Source organism: Carassius auratus, linkage group LG44F (genome assembly GCF_003368295.1).
Source record: "Carassius auratus strain Wakin linkage group LG44F, ASM336829v1, whole genome shotgun sequence".
Classification (NCBI taxonomy): Eukaryota; Metazoa; Chordata; class Actinopteri; order Cypriniformes; family Cyprinidae; genus Carassius; species Carassius auratus.
In genome coordinates, this window is record NC_039298.1 from 818,096 (window position 1) to 836,005 (window position 17,910).

Genomic DNA, 17,910 nt, shown 5'->3' on the forward strand with positions numbered 1-17,910 from the left:
TTTGAAGGTTTTTATTTTTATTTTTTATTTACAACAAAATAAAGTTCAAATTGAAGAATTTATTTAAAAAATAGACTGCAACTGATCTTACAGAAATGGGCAAACACTCTACATCCCACTTATGAATGTTGTAGTGAAATACAGTTTAATAAAACTTGAATGACCAATTTTCATAAACAAGGACTATTTAAAATGTTCAAACCGAAAGTGCAAAACGAAGAACAAAATCAAACATGTCTGGTCTAAAATAAATGAAATATAATGTAAAATGACAGTAAAATAATACTTTATAATCATAAAAAGGGGTGGGTCACTTTTTATTTTGTTGCTCAAATTACTTTTTTTATTATTATTATTATTATTATTTAAAGTACTTAAAATCTTAATCCATAGCGTTTACGCACGTGCCCTAGTCCTAGTATGGTAGTAGCTATTTTGGCACACAGCCTCTCACGATGAAATCTCGCGATATCTGAAGCAGTAAGTAGCGCTCCATTTTCCTAGCTCTCGTAGTTGTTAGCACCATTTTGTGATGAATGAGAGCAGTGAGGCCGACAGAGCTGCGGAGTAGAAGTAGATTGGTGTTTTTTTTTTTAAACCAGTTTAGTTGGATATTGCTTTGTTTTTAAGTTCTAAGATATATTTGGAAGAGGGGCAGTAGTTGTACAGTTCTCGGGCGTCAAGTAGAGAAGTTTGAATTTGGTCGAGTCGAGCGTCGTCGAGCTAAAGCTACACGGCTAACAAATCTACACGAGTCTTTCAAAGAAAAGGTAAGGGTTCACATTTCAAATGTAACATTAGATTGGTGAATATGTAAATACGAGCGAGTTTTGTGTGAGTTACGGTGATACTGAAGTACAAGAGCGGCGAACAGTCAGACTCCGTTACGTAACGTAAAGTAAATCCATCTGCTAGCCGAAACCGGTCAATCTTGTTGTTTCTCCATTATGTTGACTCCTGGTATGAACAACATAATGTTTTAAAACCTACTGGGCATTTTTGGCCGTCGTTTTAGCAAGGATTTCCCTTACATTAAGAGGGTTCATGTTTGGGGGCCCGTGGTATCTAAAAGATTGAAAGCCCTGATTTAACCTGTCACTGTCCAAATGCCATTACATGTTTTAAACAGTAAAATCTTAGTCTGAACCTAAAGAAATCTTGACAAACTATATATCATTGGAAAGCCTAAAGACTGTAGTTTTGATATCTGGTGACTTATTTTTGTAAATATTTTACAAAGCAACTGTAACTTATTAATATGGAAGAAGAGTAGTCATCAGAGTCAGAGAGTGCGTTCTGGCCTTCACTTTGAAATAGTGATGTATTGATGAAATCATGAAAAATCTGTAAAAATCTTTATTCATTTTCATGGAGAGTGTTTCAAAAGATAACATCCACTGTATTTTTTGTCTAAAAGTGTTTTGAATATAGTGTGTATTGCCTTTTTTATTACATCAGATTTCTCCACTAACGTTCTTGTTTCTCTCTGTGAGACTTTCACTTTCGTTTCACGCAGTATAGATACCTAACATCTGTATTCTGCTGTTTCTCTCTTACAGAAGAGATCCCCGCAAGTCTGAAGGAACATGAGCGCCCCTTCTTCTCAAAAAGTCGTGCTGAAAAGCACCACCAAGGTGTCCCTGAATCAGCGGTGAGGCGCTACGCATCCTGACAGCATTATCTCAAGGCCAGGGGGAAAAGCATACAGAAATAACTAAGGCATCAAGCCTCAAGACGCGTGTACTATGGAGGTCATTGAGGGGGAGACATCAGACCTGACGCGGACGCTAGACCGCCCTCGCGGTGTGCGCCGCTCACCCAACATGACAGCGATTACATGATTGAATGTTACAGATCTGATCGCGTGCCGTGTTTGGCGAGGTGTCTCTTGTGTGAGCGGCGCACACCTGGAGGTGAGAGGGTAATGGTGAGGTAAGCCGACTGCACTGCAGAAGAGCATCCTCAGCCATGGGAATAAGATGATAATGCAGGATGGTGTGTGTGTGTGCCATCTGTTTCTCTTGCCCTCTCTAACACAAAAACACACACACTCTCGCTCTCTCTCTCTCTCTCTCAGATGAGGTTTCTGCTCCTCCTCTGCGTTTCTCTCTTTCTCTCTGGCTGTCTGCAGATTAAGGTGCTCAGTCCGTACCGAGACGTGACCTGTCCCTCCCAAAACCCCCTTCCCTTCTTCTCATCAGAAGCGTCTCTCAGAACAGTGTGTCGGGTCACGGTCTTGGTTGTAAGTGGCTGGGTGTCCAGACACCCCTCTCTAGCCCCGGGTCGACTCACCGTGTGGTGTATACATGTCGGATGATGGCGGCCTGTAAGTGGCAATCACTCAGAAATCTCCCCTGCCTCTTCTCTATCCCTGTCCTCTCTCTAAACCACGTCGTAGACGTTAAAAGCAAAGCTAATATGTTGGGGTGTCTTCACATGTAACCGAGAGAGAGAGTAAATGAAAGCAGCTGTGGTCTAAGAAGGGCATTCTCTAGAGCTGCGTCCATGCTGTGTGAAATGATTTGATTTGGAACCCTCCTTTCCTCGTATCCCCCTTTCCCTCCTCTCTCTCTCTCTCTCTCTCTCTCTCTGTCCTCCTCCTTCTGTTGTGTCCCAAAAGCTTCACGAACATGCTGAAGAACAAGCAGCCGACAGTGAGTAGCATCCGGGCGAGCGTGCAGCAGCAGCATGCAGCCAGTGCGAGGAACCGTCGTCTCGCTCAGCAGATGGAGAACAGGCCCTCTGTGCAGGCTGCCCTGCAACACAAACAGGTAAGAGAGGAACATGCACAAAGATGAAATCAGCTGACTGGGTGCGCGTGAAACAATTGTACTTTCAGCTGACGAGCACGAGCCTGTTGATTCATGTTATCCAAGCGTCCAGGAATTTATTTTAGCATAATGTTGTAGGTAGTTCAGCCGGACGTACTAAAGATTTGCAAATGGTTTGCATGGTTATTTAATGTTGGAGAACAATGTTATGTAACGTTCATGACAATAACAGTAAGACATTACAATCTAAAGACACAAAACTGCAGACTTCATTCTGGTATGAAACGTACACTTTTCTGATGGGTAAAAACAAAGTTTCATGTTGCATATTGTTACAAGAGTTATTTCATGCTGACTTTATAAGTTAGGCGTACCACATTTAAGCCCAGAGAAACAATCTTTTTATATGACCCACCTGTAGAGCCTGAAGCAGCGACTCGGGAAGAGCAACATCCAGGCCAGACTGGGTCGTCCCATCGGCCCGCTGATGCCGGGCAACGCCAGAGGACGGGGTTTTCCTGGAGGACTGCGTGGAGCTGGACGAGGACTGCGGGGAAGAGGGAGAGGTGGAGTCATGAGAGGAGCGCTCTCTCTTAGAGGTGACACTCTTTACATGTTCTCCAGTGTACTTCTCACACCACTGGCCTGCAATGAATAAAAACACAGGCTGCTGCAGTTCTAAATCAGAAGAAGAGATAATTAGATGCATTCCAGTGTATTTCTGCTGAAAGTACAGTGTGTGAGTTACTTAACATTTCAGAAGACGGCTGTGCTTCATCTGGAGTTGTCAATCACTGCAGTGCAGCTGGTGCGTTACACGGTTCTTTACACCTACCCTCTGGACTTCACAGTGTGCTGATTGGTCTAAGCTGTTGTTTTATGGCTTTTCGGAGACTCCTGGTGTGCTACAGGGCTTGTAGCGCCTGCACCTGTCGTGAAGCCTCTGGGTGATAACCGAACAAGACCGCCTTGGCCTGCCTTACTAGTCAACGAGTGCAGATGATCAAAGGGACCTCATATTGGCATTTACTCGGCTTCTTGTTGTTCCAAATATGTTTGACTTTATTCAGTGGTACATAAGTAGTAAAAAAATTTCTTGAATTATCTTTCAGTTATTGAGAGAAGTTAACAGTAAAAGAAAAGCCAGTTCTTTGCAAGTACTCTCTTGTGCATTAAGGAAGTGTTTTCCTCTGCTGAAAGCATTGTTTTGATGTGTTAGGTGCCGGTCAGATGAGAGGCAGGGGTGGTCCTGGACGCATGGGTCTCCGTCGAGGCATGCGTCAGCGTGGAGGAGGCGTAGGACGAGGTGCTCTGGGAGGCCGAGGAGCAGCACGTGGAGCAGCTGGAGGAAGAGGTGAGAAATACCACCAACAATTAATCAAGTACTGCCGTTTCGCTCCTATATACACACCTCAGTAAGGAAAAAAAGACTATTGAAACTTCTGTTTTAGTGAGACTTAAAAGTTAGGTTTTTCTGTTTTGTGCTTTCATGCTTAAGTTGATGTTTGTCTCTCTTAGGCCGCGGGGGTCTGAGAGGTCGTGGAGGGTTTGCAGGAAGGGGTCGTGGACGCGGCAGAGGCCGAGGAGCAGGACGCCCCATCGTCACACGAGAGCAGCTGGACAACCAGATTGATGCTTACATGTCCAAGACCAAGGGCCATCTGGACGCCGAGCTGGACGCGTACATGTCCCAGGCAGACCCTGAGAGCATGGAGTAACCAGAGACAACAGCCCCCCGAAGATCTGCAGATAATAGACTGATTGACAAGATGCACATTCAGTTCCATTAAAGCTGTTGCTCTTCAACACTCCCTGAGAAGACGTTTTAAACTTGAAGGTTGTACAAAGTTATGGTTCCATCCCCGTTATCTTCAAAGATTTGTGAGTCGCCACTCGCGTTTGTCTAAACTGAACTCTCTGTATCATCATAAAAGCCTGACCACAGTTCTGAAACACAGGTCCTCTTAGAAAACACTGGGCAATAAAGTGAAGGGAGAAAAAAAACATGTTTTCCATTGAACTATAAGAGAGATGGTGCGTGTTTTTATTGGCTGAAAATGTCCCAATGTAAGCAGAACTGTAAGCAGGGACATTTGATCGTCTGGTGTTAAAATGTGCTTTATAGAGATGAACAGACTGCCATAATGTTCTACAAAAATGAAACTGTATTTTTATTGTTTTAAAGGGGAACTTTTATTCAGTATACACAATCTTAAGGCTTTTTTTGTCTGTCATAAAAGATGTTTAAAAGTATATTGTAACCCACAGCCTTTTTTTTTTTTTTTTTTTTTTTTTTTGCTTCAAATAAATCTTGGCCAAAAGATGCATATGTTTCCATTAACTCCTTGATCATTATCATCAACATTAACTTACTTACAAGCTTCAAATGTTCATTATTTCTACAAGAGGGAGATATAAAGCTGCGTGTGCCCGGGTTTTATTTATTTATTTCTTAATCATTTAGATGTGTATAATTCTAATATAAATGTGTAGGATGAGTAATGAGAGCTGGGATGTTTGTGCTAGTGGCTAACGCTGTTCAATGGTCTATAAATATCAGAAATTATATTAAATGTTTCAATATGCTGAACAATACAAGGGGTTGAAACGTCAAAAACATGAACTCAGAGGTTGATCTAAAGTGTTTTTTTTATAGCATCGTTAAATAGTAATCATAAGGTCCTAATGCTTATGTTCTTTTATTATTATAGATAAAAAAAGGTATTGCTTAATTTACAATTTAAAAAAAACAAGGAGCAAGGATGAAACCAAAGTTGTCGATGAAGACATAAAGTAGAAAAAAATTAATAATAGATATTTCGACAGAGAACCATTACGTATTTGAAGCTCTGAAACCTTAATTATAGATACGTTTAAGAGATACAATATTAGAAATGTAACTGTAAATGTAAACATGCTTAACACATTTGGTCTGTTTTAAGCATTTAAATGCGTTAAAATATTTGCCGTGATGATGAAATGCATTCTGAAACAACTATCACTTATAAAATTACAACGATAACTATTTCCATAGACAGTAAAATAAATATTTCACGACTCGAGCCTCTTCGAAACGGAACTGACGTCTTGGGGGCTGACGTTGACAGCGCACCATGGAAACGCGCTTATGCGCTGACGCTCGCTCCAGCGTCCGGACAGAAGCAGTTGTGCGGCGGAGATTGAGCGCGTTCAGATCCTGCGAGCGGAGATTTGCAAATTACAGCATTACTCTGCGCTGTACATATGTAAAATACTATACCCGCGTTACTGAGCATTTGTCGTTTCGTTCGTGCGTTTCATTATTTTATATAAAAAAAACATTTGCTTCACGGCTGAAAAGTTGAGGCTGCACAGCGCGAGCGAGATGATGCTTGAATCCATTGAAGTTATAGGTGAGTGAGTCTGAGTATTCAGTTCTTCAGATTGCATAGACATAATAACCTACTGCGCCAGGGCACTGAAGTGGGTATTTAATTAAAACGAGACTCATTAGAACTAATTACTGAGACTTCATGCTTGCATCTAAGTTACTGCTATACTATTAAAACTAATTGTAAAAATGGCTCCAGGAAATAAAATGAGTTAACTTTTTCGTGTCCTATGCATTGGCATGTTTAGTGTATCCAATTGTACTTTATGCATGCTCCATCATCGAATGGAGCCCTAAAGATCTTAACATAGACGGACAGTTGTATGTGCTTCTTCACTTCTGTGGCTCTCTGGTGCTGAGGCTGTGGTGCTTCTACTTCAGTGCACCTGACAGAGCTGTTCTCTCTGATAAGGCCTTGGATCATTTCACACAGGCACGTGGTCTAGTGGGGCCTTGTGTGCCACAGAGTTGCCTGACATAACACAGATATATTATATGTATCCTAAGTCTATCCTCCTGAGATGATGGAGTAACAAATTACAGTATTACAGTACATTTATTCATATAGCAGATGATTTCAGCGGATGACGGGATTACGAAAGCTTGCAGGATCATTCATTGCAGGGCATGACTGTCAAGCAGTACCTGTCATGCGGAATGGGGAATAGTATTTGTTTTGCTCTCCAATAGGATTAGCCTTGTCTGTGAAGTGAACTCACTAGACTGCTTCCAGCATGCTTCATTTCACTGTGCAGTTCGGATCTGTTTCTCGTCTTTTGTTGGAGTCAAGGTTAAGTGGGTGAAGGATATTTTGTTTCCAGGGAAATGGGGACGCAACACTGAAATGACAATTGCGGGACTGCTCTCAAGTTTAAGAACTGCAGTATTTCCATTTCTTGAAATTCCACCTGGTGCACTGTTATCCCATCCTAATATATGTTGATATTGTCATGGCAAAAAGGTGTTTTTAGATTAGCAATAAAGTATCATAGAGTAGTATAGAGGTCATAGTACTCAGGGCCGAACTCTAGAGTTTCAATGTCTCGGTTTTGTCATGAACCCAGCAGCATTTGGACTCAAACTTAACTCAGATGCAGCCCGCTTCTCAGCACAGACCTGACTCAAACTTGAGCCTCTTCCGGTCTTGGTTTTGATTTGGGTGTGACCCTCTTCTGGTCTCAAACTTGACTCAAAAGCAGCTCTCTTCTGCTCTCAAACTTGACTCAGATGCAGCCCTCTTCTGGTCTCAAACTTGACTCGAACGCAGCCCTCTTCTGGTCTCAAACTTGACTCAGATGCAAGCATCTTCTGGTCTCAAACTTGACTCAAAAGCAGCTCTCTTCTGCTCTCAAACTTGACTCAGATGCAGCCCTCTTCTGGTCTCAAACTTGACTCGAACGCAGCCCTCTTCTGGTCTCAAACTTGACTCAGATGCAAGCATCTTCTGGTCTCAAAGTTGACTCGAACACAGCTCTCTTCTGGTCTCAAACTTGACTCGAAAGCAGATCTCTTCTGGTCTCTAAATTGACTCGAACGCAGCCCTCTTCTGGTCTCAAACTTGACTCAAAAGCAGCTCTCTTCTGTTCTCAAACTTGACTCAGATGCAGCCCTCTTCTGGTCTCAAACTTGACTCAGATGCAACCTTCTTCTGGTCTCAAACTTGACTCGAAAGCAGATCTCTTCTGGTCTCAAACTTGACTTGAACGCAGCTCTCTTCTGGTCTCAAACTTGACTTGGAACGCAGCTCTCTTCTGGTCTCAAACTTGACTCGAAAGCAGATCTCTTCTGGTCTCAAACTTGACTTGAACGCAGCCCTCTTCTGGTCTCAAACTTGACTCGAAAGCAGATCTCTTCTGGTCTCAAACTTGACTCGAACGCAGCCCTCTTCTGGTCTCAAACTTGACTCAGATGCAGCTCTCTTCTGGTCTCAAACTTGACTCGAACGCAGATCTCTTCTGGTCTCAAACTTGACTAGAACGCAGATCTCTTCTGGTCTCAAACTTGACTAGAACGCAGATCTCTTCTGGTCTCAAACTTGACTAGAACGCAGCTCTCTTCTGGTCTCAAACTTGACTCAGATGCAGCTCTCTTCCAGCCTTAAACTTGACTCGAACACAGCCCTCTTCTGGTCTCAAACTTGACTCAAAAGCAGCTCTCTTCTGGTCTCAAACTTGACTCAGATGCAACCTTCTTCTGGTCTCAAACTTGACTCGAAAGCAGATCTCTTCTGGTCTCAAACTTGACTCGAACGCAGCCCTCTTCTGGTCTCAAACTTGACTAGAACGCAGATCTCTTCTGGTCTCAAACTTGACTAGAACGCAGATCTCTTCTGGTCTCAAACTTGACTAGAACGCAGATCTCTTCTGGTCTCAATCTTGACTCAGATGTAGCTCTCTTCTGGTCTCAAACTTGACTAGAACGCAGCTCTCTTCTGGTCTCAAACTTGACTCAGATGCAGCTCTCTTCCAGCCTTAAACTTGACTCGAACACAGCCCTCTTCTGGTCTCAAACTTGACTCGAATGCATCTCTATTCTGGTCTCAAACTTGACTCGAATGCAGCTCTCTTCTGGTCTCAAACTTGACTCAGATGCAACCATCTTCTGGTCTCAAAGTTGACTCGAACATAGCTCTCTTCTGGTCTCAAACTTGACTCCGATGCACCTTTCTTCTGGTCCTGTACTTGACCAGAATATGGTCCTCTTTTAGTCTCAAACTTGACTTAGACTTTACCTTCTTCTAGTGTCAGACTCAAAGTGGCCCTCTTCTGGTCTCGGACTTGGCTCAAATGGCGCTTTTCCACTACGTGATATGACTTGGCTCGGTACGGCTCAGTGCAGTACAAAAAAACCAGGTACTGTACCCAGTGGAAAAGCCTCCAAAAGTGAACCGTACCGTGTTGTACCATACAGTGGAAAAGTACCAAAAGGCCTGGAATTGAATGAGCTGTTCTCAACTACAAGACAGCAATTTACTGTGGTACATACTTAAGTATATATCGTATATGAACGTTGTTTTTTGTTGTTGTTTCATTTCCTTCCAGAACGGCTCCATTGGCCAGAGATGGAAATGTCTAAGAGTTGTGTCCTAAGTCCGATGGAGAAGCCTGTGAGCCCCAGTCAGCTGCGTCTGGAGCACATATCCTCTGGTGTTCTGAAGGACCTGTTCAACACAGCCACCAGCAGCTACAACACACTGCTGCAGAAAGAGTCAGATGCTCAGGAGAGCCCTAAACACTCCTCCTACAAGTGCCCCAAAAGAGTCTCCACGGCAAGGCATCCCAACATGCCCTTGCCGACCCTTGCACCTCTAACGATGAGTGGCCTGGCCTTTGGTTGCAGAGACAGCAGGCATTCTCAGTCGGTGTTCTCCTGTTTCTCCACCAGCAGTTCCAAGCAAACTAACAGCATCACCGTGCTGGGGAGTGCCATCCGCCTGGCCCCCGGCCCCATCCCCAGGCCAAAAAACTGCTACCCGGCCAGCACCAAACTCCCACAGCTGTCCAGAGTGTTCCCTGCTCCTCGTGATGGAGAGAACTCAATAAAGAAGCTCTGCATCCTCACTGCCATAAAACCGTCTAATGTGGAGAAAGAGAAGGCCAGGTTTTTCAAATCAGAATTTAAATGCAACCCTCAGTTTGAGTACAGCAACCCTTTGCCTCCACAAGTACTAGCAAAGCACAGCACCGCTTCAGACCGCTTCCTCACACAGGTGAGTGTCCATACCGGATGAGAAGCGCATTGCGTGTCTAGAACAATTCATAAAACATGTATAGCACGACTAAGCTTGGGGCCGCGGACAGATGGCGCCGCTAGCATCAACATCTAGTAAATTCCATTATCCTAAAATTCACCCAAGACATACATTCATACTTTGCCACTGTTTACATCTTTATCATACAAGTGTTGTGATGCCCTTATACTACTCTATGTAACTGGAAAGAATGCAAATTGGGGTGCAACCTATGAGTAATTAACAAATGCTTTTATGTCAAATTGTTTTGTTTACATTTTATTGCACACTGCATTGCTTTCAAAGGGACTTGGGAGAGAATTAGCAAATGTACATAGAGATTCGGCCATGTGTGTCTGAGAGCTGACCTGGCCTGAACCTGGTTTAAGAGCTTGAAGACACAGCAAATCTGCCCTCAAGGTTTCTATTTGATTCTCTCTCACGATTGGCCACATGTATCGTTCATTTGCCTTCATCATTTTTTGTGCTGAAATCTTCTCTATGGGTTTGTGTCAGTTATTTTCATTCACACCCCATAATCCAGCTCCTGGGGGGCTGCAGTTCCTATCCTCCTCTAACACACATACCAGTAGTTTGCAAATAACCCCTAAGAACTTGATTAGATGGATCAGATGTGTTTAATTAGGCTTGAAACTAAACTCTGCAGGGCCGTGGTCCTCGATAGAAACAGGTGCTTTACCTTTAACACACAGCTCAAAGCAATGTGCTAAAACTGTATGTGCTGCCAAAAACACAATCAGACAAATAAACCTCCTTGAAGGTTAAAGAGTTCATCAATTCAATTTAATTCAGTTCCCTGCTAGCTATTAACAGAGCCAACACTGTACAGAGCACTTTGTACAGGGCATCAGAGATCCCATAATAGTTTTCCTGGCCTAAAAAAGCCAACAAAAACAACATACCAAGTTATATTTTACCAGAGAGTTGGATAATGTTTAAATGAACATATAGCAGGATATAGTGGCTGTTTTAGAGCTTTATGTGCTGCAGCAAAGGAGAAATGCATTCATTTCAGTCCATTATATTGATTATCTCAGAGTGCCGAGCTCACTGTGGATCAGCCTCAAGCATATCCTGACATATCACAAATCAGTTTTCATACATCCACACCGCACCAAAGCCCCAGCAATGGCCTAGTTATTCACTGAGGTCTGTACATTCATGACATAACAATTGAGCGTTAACTGAGCTATGCCTCTGCATTACACAGCCAGAGTTTATCTCAAAGCACAAACAGGCCCAAATATCAGTCCTACTATCGTACATTTCTACACAAGGGAACCCTATTGGAATAATTGGGAAGCCAACATATACAAATACATGAGTTATTTAATATTGAAAGTATTGTAAAGTAAAACATTTATATTAGAATCAAAAATCTTAAATGCAATGGTATCTGTTTTAAAAAGAATGACCCCTGGCATAAACAAAAAATAATTTTTGCTGTGCTGAATTTGTAAAAGTTGTCTTCTATTGCTCATCTTTGAGTGTTTGCTGTGGTCTCAGGCTGTGCGCATCATGGAGTTGGCCGTGCAGAAATACGGCTCCTATGAGAAGTTTGAACAGGCTACTGGAGGAAACCTCCTCACCAAGAGCCGCATCTGGTACCATGTCAAAAAATACATGGAGAAGGAAGGGTGCATGGGAGAGGTGAGACAGCGAAATCATCACAAAGAAGCATTATGTATATTATTCACATTTAACTCCTTTTAATTCAACCAAAGAGAATCTCATGAACATCAAAAAGTAGAGAAATATACAAAATAATGATATGTTTGTGGTCAGTAAGATTTGTTTGTCTCTTATGCTCACCAAACTTGCATTTATTTGATCAAAAATACGCTAAAATATTAAAAATATTATTACAAAATAAGCTGAATTTTCAGACAATCCTTCAGAAATCAGTATAATTTGATGATTTGCTGCTGTTACTGACCCCAGTCTTTTGAATGGTAGTGTAGTTGATTGATATTTTTATTATTGTGAGAGCTTTATGACAATTGAATGTAGAAATTCCTCTGTCTCTGCAGATCGTGGTTAATCTTACTGATGACCTCCTGTCCAGAGCGTCTATGACTGTGGTGAACGGCAGACCTACACTCACCATTAACATCTCTACTGCCAGAGAGCAGTGGCTGGAGGGGATGCTGAGGCACGAAATCGGTGCGTGTTTGTCTGTATCAGCATCTCACAGTCCGTTGAGTCTCGCATTAGAGAACTATTCAAGTCTTACACGATCCACCAGCTCCGGTCTCTTGTGTTCTGTACTTTGGATAATGTCTCGGTCACCCCAGGAAAATCAGCCGTCCGTGTCGGCAACAGCTTGTGTTCCTGCTGTCAGGGACTATTACACCCTGAGCGTATCAGAGCTCAGTGTCAGGCCCCCAGTAATTACACTCCCACGCTGTGTGTTCTCTCTCCTTCACTTTCTCTGTTTGTCTGTTCAGAAATCAGGGGTTGGCTGCTGGAGACATGACCTGGCAACTATTTCCAATGTTTTGGTAAAGATATGTTCAGTAGTCACAAGCGAGTCCCTTGTGAAAAAGAAGTGTGGTTAAATGTATTATTAGTGCACTTGTAGTGTAATTCAAATATTAAAAGTGCATTTAAACTCTTCAAGTTTACTTAAAGAGAGACTTTCATGACTTTCTTAAAACTTAAGTACATTTTTCAAAAGGTCATTTTATAACCATGTCAAATTGCAAGTTTAATGCATTTTAAATAATTGTTTTAAGAATCTTTTGTCATGCTTTAAATAAGTGCACTTATTTTGATGTGTTGACTAACAGACTAAAGCACATGTATATGAAATGACATAAAGTCCTATTTAAGTTGGGCAAAAAAAGTTAATTGCATTTGATACACATTTAAACTATTATACAATTTCATTTTTATTGTGGTTAGCATTCAGTTTAGCATCTTACATTTAGTTTATTCTTTTAAAGTATCTCATATTACAGTATATTTAAATATATTTATATTTTTTCTGTAATGAGTACTGCTTTTTAAAAGTATTCTAAAGTGTATCTTTAGTATGCTAAAAGGATATCATAAGAAGTGTGACAATGGCTTTTAATCGTGAATGAATTGAGCTGCTTTATTTAATTCATGCGTCATCTACACACCATTTCATTTATTTATTACAAATAACACATGAATCCACAAATTATTCATAGTTATTGTAGTGGTTATAAATTCTGATTGACTTTGATCTTCTGGTATGAAGTAATGAATCCAGATTGTTGTGATTTGGTTGCTTAAGCAAACCCACCTTCATCTTTCGTGTAGGTACACACTACTTCCGTGGCATCAACAACAGTCACCAGCCGTGGAGCAGCGGTGGCGGCAGGAAGAAACACGGTCTGCGGCCCATCAACCCCACTGAGGAGGGTCTGGCCAGCATCCACAGCGTGCTCTTCCGCAAGGACCCCACCCTGTGGCGCGCCGCCCTGCTCTACTACACCGTCTACCAGGCCAGCCGCATGTCCTTCTCACAGCTGTTTCACAACCTGGGCCGGTTTGTCCACGACCCCAACACACGATGGGACTACTGCGTCAGAGCCAAACGAGGACAGACCGACACAGCACTGCCAGGTACAGCACTTCCTCCTGAGTAGTGGTCAGCCTACATCAACTTTCTGTTGCCGATATCTTATAGAGGAGTGTGGTTGATGACCAATATAGAAGATATATATTTGTTATCACACTGTTAAATGTAAAAAAAATAATAAAAACCTGAATAAAAATTGCTTATATGTGTATACTACATTTGTAAATTATTAAAATTAAAAAAAATTTTTTTAACTTGATAAATTAATCTGTGAAGTAAAAGTATTTATTTAAATGGCAATGATTCTATATTACAGTATTTTTCACAAATAAAGCAATTGTTACAAATATGAATAAAAAGAAAGGAAAACAATGTAACCAGCAATTTCTAAACAGAGCTGATATTTAAAAAAAAAATGCTGATTATCAACCGATATATCGGTATATCGGCAATATTTCGGTCAACCATTATTCTTGATTCTCAGACTTAATGACTTACAGAGTCATCATTGTGTTTATGCATGTTAATAATCCAATATTTTTGTCATTAAGGTTGTTTCAGTAAAGACCAAGTTTATCTAGATGGCATCCTGAAGATCCTCAGGCACAGAGACAAGATTGACTTCCAGCTGCTTATGGCTCTGGGCAAGGTCAGTTTGAAGTCAACATGTTTAAATGTTACTTTACTGACACACTTTATTTTTTTAGCTTTACTTTTTTGCTGCATAATGAATCGAATTGTAACCAAAATCACAATAAAAAATTTAGTATATCAAATTTTTTGACATGAAACTCTAGATGATGCAGACCAATCAGGGTTACCAGTAGCTTACCCAATAGCTTTCAGAGGATTTTTGAAAGGGGATCCTCCAGTAAAATTCACATTCCAGGGGATAAATCTTATGTCATTATGATTGCGTTAACCTGCAAAAATTAAAAACAACTCGTGGCAACAGTGTTAAAGTAACCCAGTTCTGCAGGAAAATCGTAGACTTGGCAACACAGATGCCAACAGGTTCTAATTTAGTCTGATATAATCACATTATTATTCACACAGCACATCTGTTTGGTTTCTTTTTACATCAGCAGCCAATGAGCGTGCTGCTCAACATTATTGTATAACGTTATTATACTTGGCTAGTGCTCGCTGGAGCAGTTGCAGCGCACTTCAGAAACCCTCCACCTTCCCCAGCTCCACCTGTATAGATCTGCTACACGGTGATTTCATTTATATTATATGCGCAATTTATTTCTTATATTTTATTTGAGCAGCAGGAGTATTTCCTACATGCTCACAACAACATATATATTATCATGCTAAAATGACAAACAGAAAAGGGCTGCATGATAAGACCCATGCAATATTTAATGCGCATCTTGTCAGTAAAGATGGTTCTGTAATCACCAGTAAATCTCCAACACCTGCACGCTTTCACATGGAGCAGCATTAACTACACAGACTTGCACGCTAATCATGGAGCCCTGTTTTACTGTGTGTGTGTGTGTGTGTGTGTGTGTATTGTGCAGGTGTCATATGAGGACGTGGAGCGTCTGAAGAGTCTGGCTCTGCTGGAGCATGTGCGGATTCCTCACTTCCTGCAGGACCAAGCGCGCTACACAGAACAGCTTCATAAAATCATGGAGGTCAACCAGTTAACCGATGAGGAGCTGTGCACACTTATCTGAACTTATGTGACCTCCGACCACCAGCATGATTCTCACAAAGCCTGTCCAGGTCATACATTACCATTCATAAATAAAAAAAAAATGAAACATGTCCAGGTCATATTTCACTAAAAACGAAAGAAAGAAAGATTAAATTACTTTTTGCATAAAAAAATAAGCCTATTTTTAAAGCATTAAATATTTTTTTAATTTTCTATTTATTTTAATGACACTTAGGTAGGGCTGCCCCCTAATAGTCAACTAACCATCAGAGGCATAGTCGATCAATATTTTCTAAGTCGCTTCGTTGCAGGAACAAAAAAATCCAAAGGAAGTGTCGAAGTCACGTAGTCTGTGACGGACAGATTGTTAACAGCTGGTCTATGTGGTAATTACAGTACATCGGTCAGGACATCCAAACGCTTGTTTCGTTTGGGACCTTAAATGTGGCTTATCATATGAAACATGTTATTAGTAGCATCGTTACATGGCTGCTCGCTTGTAGGTTTAGGAGTAGATGTGGGGGTGGGGGGGTGGGGTTAGGATTAGGCAGTTAGCAACTTCAACGAGGGGTGCATAATCTGGCAGGGGTGCAGAATTCACAATATACAATCAACAAAACATTGTGCTTTTGTAAAATTCTGAAGTTAAACAGGGTGCACTTTCTGCCGTTTAGGTCTCTGTGAACTTGAACGTGTCAAAAAAAAAAAAAAAGAGCCGATACTCTGTGAGATAACAAAGAGAAAGCAAAATGTCTACTTTTAAATGAACCAATTCAAATGGAAAACAAATATTTTCAAATGATGTAATCCGTATGAAACGTGAATGTCTGTGGAGATGACAAGTCAGTGTCGTAGACTTCATCACTGCAGCTGAGAATACAGAAAACACTAGTTTATCAATGAAGTATTATAATGTTAAGGCAGTCTTGCAGTTTTTACCTAGACTCATTTATAATCATTACTTTTGTGGTGTGCTGTGGCAAGCTAGGCTATAGGCAATTAAAGACTCATTATTATGAATTATATGGTTTATAAATATAAATGTGCAATTAGCCGACTAATTACTTTAAGTGAACAACTGTTAGTTGATCAGAAAAATTGTTAGTCGAGGGCAGTAATACACGTAGGGCCTCTCAGCTCAGATTTGTGTAATTCTTGTATCTCATTTAGCGTAAATTTACTAAAATCTTATTTTGATTACTGTAATGTGAAAATATATTATATCACAGTCATTAATCATTACCAATATTACAAAATGTAAAAACAAATGACCAAATTATAAAATGTTATGATGTAAAAAACCTTCATGGTTTTAAAACATTTTTTTAATTTTTTTAGCATTTAATTTTTGCTCTAAATGTTTTTGTTTTGTTTTGTTTTTTTCTCGTGTAGCAGGATTGGATAATATTCTGCACTCTATATAGGAGCCTATGGAGCTTTATTTGTTTTTCTCTGGTAAAACATAATTTTGAGGGGGGTTTTTTTAGCCAGTGCAGTGCATTAAGCCCCCTGTAGTTCTCAGGACATGTGTGTTCTCTTTTGAGGGGATACTGAGGGGCCAACTTACCATCAGTTACAAATTGCCAAACATTCATATGTACTACAATTCCTTAAACTGTTTATATCCTGAATATTTATGACACTTTAATCTGGATATTTTATAAACTGCTTAATACACACACACACACGCACATACATATATATATTCTTATTTTTACTTTTATATATATATATATATATATATATATATATATATATATATATATATATATATATATATATATATATATATATATATATATATATATATATATATATATATATATATATATATATATATATGATGGCATGTTTTTAACAATATAACTTTTAAACCAGTGGTCCCCAACCATATTCCTGGAGCACTTTTGGGAAGCACTGTTAAGTGCCAAAATGTTAACCTTTGTTTAATAAGTGTCCTTTATGGAAGCAGACAATCATTTGTGTCTTAAATGTCACATACTATACTGCATATGAATAATGTCCACTAGCACAACTACTTAACCTTGACTGAATTGTTGATATGTATGACCTTTGACCTTGCTCTGTTCTTGCCATTTTCCCATTGGTCAAAAAAAAACATTTTAAAAGTTGCCTATAAAATGTTTTCATGGCCCATGACAACAACTCAATATGATCTTTATATATCTAAATTAATCAAATATATGTATGCCTTGCATTCAGACAAGCTCTGTTTAGATGTTAATTTTAAAGCATGTTAAATTGAATTAAAATGAAATTATATCTGACATTTTTCAAATATATTGTATTATCTCTTGCATACAGTAAGCGTTTGGTTATGAACCATCTTCCTAATGACTCTTTCCTAAAATTTGGTGAATTTTAGACTGAGCAGTTTTAAAAAATAATATGTTTTAGTCTTATCTTTGAAGCACACTGATCAACCTCAACATAATAATCCTTACCAAATATTTCACATTCTAGCTAATATTTCCACTCTGTTACATGACATCTTTACAATGCAGTGTGTTAGTATGGTGGCCACAAGCTAAAAAAGAACAACATTCTAGCAGAAGATTTAACATTTAGGAAGAATACTAATAGATATATGACATCTGTTCTCATGTCCAGTACAAATAAACACAACAGGATAGACATGTCATGTTTTAATGAGGAAAAGTTTATGACTACTACATGCTTTGTTCTTGGAGTTGCTTTTCCTTCAAGGAAATGATGTCACATCTAGCAAGTCATGTGATTCAGGGTGTGTGCTTAAGATTTGTAAAGGGTTAGCAGGACCAG

General features: G+C 40.2%; 2 protein-coding genes across 3 annotated transcripts; both read left to right on the top strand.

Annotated features, from left to right (window-relative positions):
• Positions 1-497: 497 nt before the first annotated feature.
• On the top strand, positions 498-4,935 carry LOC113068264 (chromatin target of PRMT1 protein-like). Of its 2 annotated transcripts, none has more exons than XM_026240929.1 (6): positions 498-770; positions 1,560-1,932; positions 2,621-2,771; positions 3,193-3,370; positions 3,991-4,125; positions 4,290-4,935. In XM_026240929.1, exons 2-6 carry the CDS (start codon positions 1,838-1,840, stop codon positions 4,487-4,489), a joined length of 759 nt encoding a protein of 252 aa, XP_026096714.1. In that variant the 5' UTR covers positions 498-770; positions 1,560-1,837; the 3' UTR covers positions 4,490-4,935. The 2 variants fall into 2 exon arrangements, with proteins under 2 accessions (XP_026096714.1, XP_026096715.1); XM_026240930.1 differs by having other exon boundaries at positions 1,560-1,651; positions 4,290-4,507.
• Positions 4,936-5,895: 960 nt separating this feature from the next.
• Positions 5,896-15,624, top strand: matcap2 (microtubule associated tyrosine carboxypeptidase 2). The gene is made up of 7 exons (XM_026240931.1): positions 5,896-6,163; positions 9,183-9,850; positions 11,399-11,542; positions 11,923-12,055; positions 13,181-13,486; positions 13,994-14,091; positions 14,969-15,624. Exons 1-7 carry the CDS (start codon positions 6,136-6,138, stop codon positions 15,125-15,127), a joined length of 1,536 nt encoding a protein of 511 aa, XP_026096716.1. The 5' UTR covers positions 5,896-6,135; the 3' UTR covers positions 15,128-15,624.
• The last annotated feature ends 2,286 nt before the right edge of the window (positions 15,625-17,910 follow it).